General features: G+C 43.0%; 1 protein-coding gene across 1 annotated transcript in view; it reads left to right on the top strand.

The window, feature by feature from the left end:
• Nucleotides 1-217: 217 nt before the first annotated feature.
• SLC36A3 (solute carrier family 36 member 3) overlaps nt 218-10832 on the top strand; it is a 28223-nt gene continuing 17608 nt past the window's right edge. Inside the window, exons 1-4 of the mRNA XM_027970430.3 lie at nt 218-553; nt 2485-2575; nt 5660-5748; nt 8274-8369. Coding sequence (XP_027826231.2) covers nt 414-553; nt 2485-2575; nt 5660-5748; nt 8274-8369 — 416 coding nt within the window. The 5' untranslated portion in view covers nt 218-413. The remainder of the gene's footprint in view (nt 554-2484; nt 2576-5659; nt 5749-8273; nt 8370-10832) is intronic.

The raw sequence follows: 10832 nt of genomic DNA, 5'->3' as shown, positions 1-10832 counted from the left end.
CTCTGATTTCCCCCTTACCAAAGAGAGACAAGTCCTGAGCCTGGCCCCACATCCAGGCACCAGGACCTCCAGTCCAATGGTGTCTTCTTCCTCCCAGCCACACAGTTCACTTTGCCCTAAAGCACTAAGGGCTGAACTGGAAGCAGCTGAAAGTCCAGGCAGGTCCTGGTGTGTAGCCGGGCAGTCACAAGGGGCACTGAGGACCATCCTGAGATGAGACTCTCATAAGTCCCCAAAGCCAGGCGAGGCCTGTAATCAACATCATCATCCCCGTCACCAGCGACAGAACCAGCTCAGGAATTGGGAGCCAGCTTCTCAGCCCTGCGGCCTTGGTTTCTCTGGAGAAAAACCCATGGGAGACTGGTTCAAGGCTGTTACAGGCCTTAACCCTCAGCCATCACCACCCACCCACCATGTTGAAGATCTCATTGCTTGCAAGGGACAACACCAGCAAGCCCAAGTACTTGGATGATGGGTTCAAGTCACTCTCGGAGAGTAGTAGTAGTATCACTTCAGAGAGGATCCATCGTGCAGAGGAAGCCAGTGGATTGTCGTAAGTGGCCACACTGCCCTTCCCCATCTGAGGTCAGGCACTGCTGCCTTCACGGTGCTGGGCCACATTTAACCCCACTGAACAGAAGACACATGGATTAAAGATGAAACCTTTAGAATCTAAAAAGTTTTACCCATGTCAAACTTTTTCACAGGTTTTGCAAAAACAGGTAGTCATCCCCAACATGAACTTGTTGATTCCAGGAACAGTTTTCTATACCAGGCTGACTGCTCTTTCTTCAGCAGTTTCTATCTCAGGCTGGCTGCTTTCCACTCCTTCGACAACTGCTATTATTCATATTCTCTCTCCCTTCTCTCTCCCCACCACCCCTCCCTTCCTCATACAAACCCATCCAGAAAATAAAAGTTTACCTCCTAGCCCTATGTCCCTACTTTTACTGCCATAACCTCAGACACAAACCTCCTTTCCTTAAGGCTTTATTGCCAATTAAACTATTATTTAGTAATCAGATCAGATAATATCCATGGCATAGAGATTGTAACTGACAATACCCAGTGTTGGATAAGGATGTCAGGAAATGCCCACTTTCATGTTGTTTTAGGAAGAATTAAATTGGTAGCTTTCTAGATGGCAATGCTATAATGTATGCCAAGTCCTAACATATTTATATAAAACATACAAGTATTTGATGTATGCTTTTTCCTAAGTACACACACACAACTGGCCTTAGTGGTTGCTTCTGGCTAAGAGAATTGGGAGACTGAGAGGCAGATAGAAGAGACATTTATGTTCACTATATAAGATTTTTTTGGTTCTTCTTTTGTTTGTTTTACCTTTTAAACTTCATACTTAGGGTTTTTTAAGTATAAGTAACTATAAATAAAAGTCCTTTGATCAATAATACCATTCCAGGAATTTTTCCTAATGAAATAACACAGGTATGCGTGATAATTTTATTGAAGCCAGGTCTTGACTTCATATCTGGTTGTGATATTGATAGTTCAGACGCAATGAGTGATTATTTAAATAAAGTATAACAACATGAGGGTTTGGAGGGGCCTTCCAGGTGGTGCTAGTGGTAAAGAATCCACCTGCCAATACAGGAGACCCAAGAGACGCAGGTTCAATCCTTGGGTCAGGAAGATCCCCTGGAGTAGGGAATGGCAACCCACTCCAGTATTCTTGCCTGGAAAATTACATGGACAGAGGAGCCTGGCAGGTTACAGTTATTCGGAAGCCCAGAGTTATCCAGGCTTCCCAGGTGACTCAAGTGGTAAAGAATCTGCCTGCTAGTGCAAGAGACACAAAAGATGTTGAGTTCGACTCCTGGGTCAGGAAGATCCCCTGAAAGAGGAAATACTCACTCCGTTATTCTTGCCTGGGAGACCCCATAGAGGAGCCTGACAGGCTACAGTCCAGGGGCTTTCGCAAAGAGTAAGGCACAACTGAGCACAGCACAGCAGTAGCAGCAGCAGGGAGTTATCCGGGATGGTAGCAATGGTTATTAACTTTTTATTTAGAGCCTAGTGTGTGGTAGGCTTCCCTGGTGGCTCATATGGTGAAGAATCCACCTGCAACGTGGGAGACCTGGGTTCAGTCCCTGGGTTGGGAAGATCCCCTGGAGAAGGGAATGGCAGCCCACTCCAGTATTCTTGCCTGGGAAATCCCATGGACAGAGGAGCCTGGCGGGCTGCAGTCCATGGGGTCACAAAGAGTCGGACACGACTGAGCGGCTAAGCACAGCACAGCACAGTGTGGTACATATTTGTTGAGTCACCTGAGCTAGCACCAGCTCTGTATCAGAGGCTGCAGAACAGATCCTGGGAACAGAGTAAAATGGAGAGTCCATTTCATCTGATTTTGTCCATCTTCCCACCAGAGGGTGCTAGAGAGACCGAAAGAAGCCCGAGCTCTGGGTTACGTTTTCTCCCACTAACATACCCTTTTCTTGCCCTGTGCTCCCCCTACAGGATGATGCAAACCTTGATTCACTTACTGAAATGCAGCATTGGCACAGGGCTCCTGGGACTTCCTCTGGCCATGAAAAATGCCGGCTTATTGGTAAGATGGACCTGTGTGATGGGAACCACGTCTCCCCACTTAAGGGAAAGGGTTGGCAGGCTCCTACAGCCTTAGCATTGTTTATCAATGGGCAATTTGGGAGCACTCTTTGCAATGGGAAATGAACCTGTTGGCATCAATCCTCTGGAGCTAAATGGAACATGCCTGGAGGGGACAGGCCATATTTTCCCCAATTTTATTGAAATATAATTGACAACCACTTCTATATTAATTTAAGGTATACTGCGTATCCTGGAGGAGGGCATGGCAACCCACTCCAGTATTCTTGCCTGGGAAATCCCATGGACAGAGGAGCCTGGCTGGCTCCGTGGTTGTCCACAGGGTCACACAGAGTCTGACATGACCGAAGTGACTTACCGCACATACTGCATGTACTGTAAAATGATTACCACAATAAGTTTAGTTAATATCTATCTCCTCGTATGATTATAGAAATAGGTATTGTTTTTCCTTGTGATGAGAACTTTTAGGATCTCCTCTCTTTGCACCTTTCAAATATACCATATAACAGTTGTCATGTTGTACATTACATCCCCAGTACCTATTTACCTCATATTCGGAAGTTTGTTACTTTTGACCACCTTCATCCAGTTCCCCATCCCCACCACTATTCTTAAAGACTCACCATAACTCACATGCTAATTCAGAATCTACTTTGCCACAGTTCTCCCAACTGCCTGGGATTATATCCTTGCCATTTCGTTCATTGACAGCAGCAGCCTGGCACCTCCAGGCATTTCAGTGTGTAACTCCTGTTTCCATCCATTTGATTGTGAGAAATTTTGGAGGATGAGGGTAACAAGGGCTCCACCAATCCCATGACACTTCCTGCGCCCTCCCACCTCTGTCCTCTATCTTATGCTGTTCCCATCTCCCTTATTTCCGTCTTTTGAAATCCCCCTCCTCTGTAAAATTTTAAAAATCCTGATTCTTGGTTTCCCCTTCTGAAGTCCTCTAAAATCCCCTTCCTCTGTCTCCTGTTAAAATTCCTTCACCTTGTGTTTTTCTAGAACTTGTAGCTATCTAACCTGGAATTCTTACAGCACTTACAAAGATGGAACATGCTCATTTTTTTACATTCCCAGCTTCCTCACTTACCTGAAATCTCCGAGGGCAGGAACTCTCTGATTCATCTTTACACCCTCCTTTACACAATACTTACTTGTAGATACTGGCACGCTGAAAGTTCCAGTTTGTTCTACAGAATTGAATAGATAGATGATTTCAATTTAGTTGAAGCAAATTTCTTCTCTCCAAGTGTAAATGGCCCTCGTGTCTAAAACAGGCACATTGAAACTCTGGCTTCCAACATGACTTCCAATCTGTATCAGTTCCAACAGAGATGGGACGTTTCCCCCTTTAGAATTCTCAGGGTTCTAGAACTTTTGAAGAACATTATTAGCACATGGCCTTCAGCCAGGCTCTCTTTGCCAGTGCAGTCTTTGCATTTTAAGACAACTCCTTTATCCTTTGATTTTTGCTTCCTAAGAGTTATTAGGTGATTTCTTTATCCTCCAAGTCCCATCAGAACCTCTAATCATGATTCATTTGAGAAATATATATTGAGCATCTATTATTCTTAAGCTCTGGGAATATAGATGTATACAAGACCAAAAAACAGTCTTCTGCTATATGGAGGCTACATTCTGGTGAACTCTAGTGAAACTCTTCATCTCTCATTTGTTTCTTCCTGATACTATTAGCATAGGTCACATCTATAAAGTCACAGGTGTCCAACACAAAGAGGGTGAGAGAGTCCCTCTTAGCTCTCTGCCCTGTGATCATACTTGGGAAATAATAATTAATAATGAGGCCTGCTTGGATTTCCCTGGTGGTCCAGTGGTTAAGACTCTATGCTTCTACACTGTAGGGGGCACAGGTTTGACCCCTGGTCAGGGAACTAAGATCCCACATGCAGCATGGCCAAAATATAATAATAATGAGCCCTACTTTTTAATCTTGTGTGTCTGGGCCACCAGGGAAGCCCTACTTTTTAATTTCATCACATATTTAAAAAATGGAGACCATGTGAGGAGAAGACTTGTTCATTAGCTTGATTCTAGTAATCATTTCTGTGTGTATGTATATCAAATCATGTTCACTTTAAGTACATGCAATTTTTAGTTAAAAAAATAAAACAGAAGAACTTCCCTGGTGGTCCATTGGCTAAGACTCTGCACTCCCAATGCAGGGGGCCCAGGTTCAATCCTGTTTGGGAAACTAGATCCCACATGCTGCAACTGAGAGTTTGTATGCCGCAACTAGGACCTGGAACAGCTAAATAAATAAATAAATAAAAATACTTTAAAAATATGCAAGAGACACAGGTTCGATCCCTGGTTCAGGAAGATCTCCTGGAGAAGGAAATGGCAACCCACTCTAGTGTTCTCGCCTGGAGAATCCCATGGACAGAGGAACCTGGCAAGCTATAGTCTATGAGGCTGCACAGAGCTCAGTGCAACCAAGTGACTAATATACTCTAAGACATTTACAATGTCTAGAGCCACTCTTGGTTGTCACAAATTGGGATAGAGAAAGAGAGGGAATGCTTCTGAAATCCAGTGAGTAGAGGCCAGAGATGTTGCTAAATAACCCACAATGTACAGGACAGCCCCCTGCAACAGAAACATCAGCTGGCCCAAAATGTCAATAGTGCCTCTTTTGATAACCCCATACTAGAAGAAGAAAACTAATCCTTAAGAGGAACCTTGGTCTTCAAGCATCTTGGAGAAGTTAAGGGCTGGGATATGAAAAGGAATGAGGGTTCTCAAGTGGAACTAAAGGCAGATGAGGAAAGGCATGGGCTGTCTGGGAGGTAATGAGCTCTTTGTTATCAGAAGTATTCTAGCACAGGTTGGACAGCCACTTGGCAGTGATGCCAAGAAGAGCATTCAGGCCAGAGCATCTAGGGGTACAAGGACATTCAGGCGAGGGCTGTCATCCTAGGGTTCTCATCCCAAAACCTCTATTATAAGAGGGACCCCAGCACCTAAGCAGGGAGAGGGCCAGGTATGGGAGCGTCCATCTGTGATTCACTGTGCCCACCTCTCCATTCCCCTCCAGGTCGGTCCTGTCAGCCTGCTGGCCATCGGGATCCTCACCGTGCATTGCATGGTCATCCTGTTGAACTGTGCTCATCACCTAAGTCAGAGGTGAGAGTTCTGCTTCTCTGTCCCTATCTTCTCTATCACCAAATGGCACCAGGTTCCAACTGAGGGTGTGCTGAGTTTCCCAGGATCACTGACCCAATTTCCAATTAGCTGGCCACTTCTCCAGGCCACCACCCCTGCTGCTCTGAGGCGGTCAAGGGAGTGATTAAAATCCTACTGGAAACTCCAAGTTCCAGGCACAGCTCTGCTGCTGACTAGTTGGAGCACTTTGCCAAGCTCCTATGAGCTCAAGTATCCATTCCTAGAAAGATCAGAAGTAATAAGAAATGCAAATTTGCTCTATACACACCCATGTGTATTCGAGATACTTCCTCTTAATCTCTCCACCTCCTATCTCCTAGTCTTCCCCTAGCTCCAATACACACACCTTGGAAGGGAAATTTATTCCAAGTAAGTCCTTTCTGGGACAACTTAGTGAAAAAAACATAGTTAGCAATGAGGTGAATAATTCACAGTGATTTCAATCTCTAATAAAGCATATATACAACACAATGTTTATATATTTAAAACTTAAATGTAAAACAAAATTCCAGAAAAAAAGGCAAATGCAGTGGAAGGCAAAAAATGCTGAGAATTTCATATATATAAACTAGCAACTCACAGTAATTAGCAATTCCTTACAGCCACAGCCTGGAGATTTTCTCTCCACAGGACTCAGCTGCTCCCAAGGCAGGCAAATCTAAATACGTCCTCATCACTGTGCAGAAAGGCCTTGTGAGTCAAAGTAGAGATGTTAAATGAAGCTTCTCATAAAGTCAAATTATCATAACCCAAATTGGTGCATTTGGAATATGTATCAGTCACACCTAACTTGTGTAGTACTTTCCAGCTCATGAAACACTGTTAAGAGCATTTACTCATTTAGCAATTAAATTTATTGCACAATTACGTTGTTCCAGGTACATAGCAAGAGTTTTGCAAGCCTTCTTTTGTTTATTCCTTACAGTAAAATTTTATGGTAGGCACCATTATTCCCATTTTACACATGAGTAAACTGAGGCTTGGGAGAGTTAAATGCCTTGCTGAATGTCACACAGCTAGGAAGTGGCAGAGCTGGTATTCCAAGACCTGTCTGACTCTACCCCTTAACCTATCTGCAAATCTTTTTCTTCCCTCAAGCCTGCTGGGACCATTTTACCACCATACAGCCTTTTAATATATGTCATTTATTATAGCCTTTCCCTGACTTTTGTTTTTGTTGATTTGTTTTTTTCTTTTCTTTTTCTAATATAGGGTTACAGACTCATAGTAGCTTTTAGGTATATTATGGAGGACTTCTACAGTTTTTTTTTGGCTTTTTGTTTTTAGCCAACATTTAAAAACCTGGAGATTTCACATTAAAAAAAAAATCTACACCTTCTTGCCAGTTAGACATTCTGCTACCTCTGTGGCTTCATTCCTGCATCATTCAGCTAGAGCCACATCCTGATCAACCCCTTTTGGAACAGGACATGTACCAGAGCCTTGACCTCTGTCTCCACGATTCCCTGTTTTGTCTCACACCCAGTCATTCTCACCACCATACCGATAGCTTTCTGGTCCCCATTGCTTTTGAATTTGCAATCCTCAGACTAATATACTTGCTAGTCCTATGCAATGTAACCTCATCTGTATTTCAAATGCCAGGCACATTGAATAATCATAAAAACGAAGCATCATGCCATGTTCCCAGTGCATCACCATATCCATCTCTCACTGTCTTCTCCCCAAAACCCAGCCTGCATGTGAAGAAAAACACCTGAAGCCCCGAAGCATAAAGAGACTTGCTCAAGGTCTCCTGGCCGTCTGAGGGGGACGTGTTGATACTTAAACTCTGGTTTCCTGACAAGCCTGGGTCTCTTTCTCTCTCCAAGTTACTCCCCTCAGTCATGCAATTAACTCCAGGGACATAGGCAACTTGCTTCCACTTGCTTTGTCAGCAGTGCTCCAGAGGGCCTCCGCCTTCCTTTGGAAGGGCTGCCTGGCGAAGGCGGGATGGAGGAAGAGGGATGGGCTAGAACTGGGGTGTCACATCTGACAGGGGTGCTGGGCAGGAGGCTAAAGATCACCTTTGCATGGGGTCTGGTCCAGGGAAAGCATCTTAAATGTTTCAGCACTCTCAGAAGTGAAGAAGGGAATGTCAGTTCAGAAAAGGTAGAACCACTCTCTTGGCCATACTTACACCTCATTCCTCTCTCTCCCCCTCCCCCTGACTAGGTCTGCACACCTCGCAGCTTCCACATCCTCACTGTCCTCGTTTGCTGACCTAATCAATTCCAAGCTACTGTCCACCTAAATACTACTACTAGCCACTTAAAAATTAGTGTTAATAAAGACAACTACAAAAAATAAGAGGCAGAATTCTAAAACTTTTAAAAGTGTACCATTATAAAATAACTCAATGATACCATTGCTAGAAAATTACCAAAATGTTCCATATCAATACATGAACATATAGTAACTACTCCCTTTGGGAATAAATTGTACTTAAAAAAAAATAAGGTATGCATTGTTTGTTCGTTCTTTAGGCTGCAGAAGACTTTTGTGAACTATGGAGAAGCCATGATGTACAGTCTCCAAACCTGCCCAAATGCCTGGCTGAGGACACACTCAGTGTGGGGAAGGTAGTCATCCTAGACATCACAAATGAATGAATGAATGCAAGGCGCTCAGTTGTTTCCGACTCTTTGCAACCCCATGGACTGTACAGTCCATGGAATTCTCTAGGCCAGAATACTAGAGTGGGTAACCTTTCCCTCCTCCAGGGGATCTTCCCAACCCAGGGATCGAACCCATGTCTCCAACATTGCAGGCGGATTCTTTACCAGCTGAGCCACAAGGGAAGCCCAGATATCACAGGAGTAATAGTAATAATAACAACAGCAGCGATAAAAATGCTCACCTGTTCTTCCTTTACTGCTAGTACATTGTATGGGCATGCTCAGTTGTGTCCAGCTTCTTTTTGACCCCATGGACTGTAGCCCACCAGGCTCCTCTGTCTATGGGATTTCCCCAGCAAGAATACTAGAATGTGTTACCATTCCCTTCTCCAGGGGATCTTCCCAACCCAGGGATTAAACCTATGTCTCTTGTGTCTCCTGCATTGTCAGGTGGAGTCTTTACCACCGCACCATCTGAGTAACAAAAGTTTTAAATAAATATGTTTTCATTGAAAACTATTGACCAATATAGAGAATCTCCTCTGATAGCTCCATCCCCCATCCCACTCTCCATTCAAGAAGTAATCTCCAGGACTTCCCTGGAGGTTCAGTGGTTAGGACTCTGAGCTCTCACTGCCAAGGGCCCAGGTTCAACCCCTGGTCAGAGAAGTAAGATCCCACAAGCTGTGCAGTGTGGCCAAAAATAAATAAATAAAATGAAGTCACTGATATATAGTTAGTATATAGTATATATAGTCACTGATATATATAGTCTAGTTCCTCTAGACTTTCTCTCTGCATGAACAGGATATATGTGTGCTAGTGCAAATATATATTTTGTATTTTCCTGTATATTAATTGGAATATTCATTGGAAATTTGCTCTTTAATCTAACATTATATCTCTAATTTCTTTCCACATTGGGACATACAAGTTGACTTCATTGTTTTGTAAGTCTCACAATGTTCCCCATCCATATAGATGGATCCTGTGGTTTTATTTAATCCTTCTCCTAATAGTGAATGTTACAATTTAGCTTGTTCACTGATGGGATAAAAACTCTATGGTATACAAAATGCTTTCCCGTATCTGATCACCTCTGATCATTTCAATGACCTTGTGAGGTAGGTGGTGCATCTTTATTGGGAAGAAATATGGTGACCAAGGCTCACAGAGATAGAATAACATGTCTAGGATCAAAGACACAGAGAGTGGAGAAGCAGAGTTTCAAGCAAGCACCTAACATGTTAGTCTTTCCCAACAGAGCCCTCAAGGAGTAGTCAGTCCCTCACCTGCTAAGATCCCTCCTGCAACTCCTCTCTTGAGAATGTCAGGAATCACTCTGATTGTCAGACAGGAGAGGCATGGGGCAGTAATAACAGAGATCTCACAACTGTCCATCCTTTCTCACCAAGTTATCAGCTTCTGATGACACCCTGAATAAAACTTTCAGGCAAGAAGGCTCCTTGAAGATCAGTATATCTATATCTATTCAAATGGAAGAAAATTAAGACCAGATAGAGTCATAAGTTTGGTTTAAGTTACCCAGGAATCTAATGGCAGAGCACAGACTGAAATCTAGAACATTCAGCTCTCACCCACTACACTATGCCATTTTTCTGGGGCAATGAGAAAGAGTGCCAGTAACTGAGAAAGAATTAGGAAACTATTTCATTTAAACCAATAATTTGTCATTTTTAGTGTGCTAAGAGATACCTGGGGAGTTTGATTAAAAATTATCTATTCCATGTAAGCAACTATCCTCATTGTGAAAGGTCATTGGAAGATGATAAAGGAAGAATACACAGGCATCACCTGACCCCTTCTAGTCATCTCATGTTTGGACATTGGACAACCAGACATAATGTGTCTTGTAATAGGATTCAATAGGGAGTACAGAGAGCCACTTCTGAAATACCCTTGCCCGAAACAGAAAGGAAGAACCTCAATCTTATCAAACCACTAGATCTAATATCAGCTTATAGGAAATACAGGGGATAGAAGAACAAGGTAAATGACATTATGAATTCATCAACTGAATCTAGAAAGTTAAACATCCTACAAGGAAATTTTCTGGTATCTTCAACACCAACCAAAAAAATTAAAATTCCAAGAGAAAAAAATAAACAAGGTGAGGGGAATATAGCAGATTAAAAATCTTGAGACATAATAATACAATGCAACATAGAGACTTGTTTAGAAACCAACTCTGAAATATTTTTGAAAAAAATTGGAAAAATTTGACTATGGTGGAATATTAAATAATATAAGAAATTATTGTGACACTTCACTGGTGGTCCAGTAGCTTAGGCTCTACGCTCCCCATTCAGGGGATCCAGGTTCGATCCCTGGTCAGTTTGATCCCTAGATCAGATGTGGAATCTAGTTCCCACATGCCGTGACTAAGATCAAAGATCCCTCATGCTG

This window comes from Ovis aries, chromosome 5 (assembly GCF_016772045.2).
Source record: "Ovis aries strain OAR_USU_Benz2616 breed Rambouillet chromosome 5, ARS-UI_Ramb_v3.0, whole genome shotgun sequence".
NCBI classification, from domain to species: Eukaryota; Metazoa; Chordata; class Mammalia; order Artiodactyla; family Bovidae; genus Ovis; species Ovis aries.
Note: the sequence above shows the minus strand (reverse complement) of the source record. Positions and strands in the feature narration are given on the sequence as shown.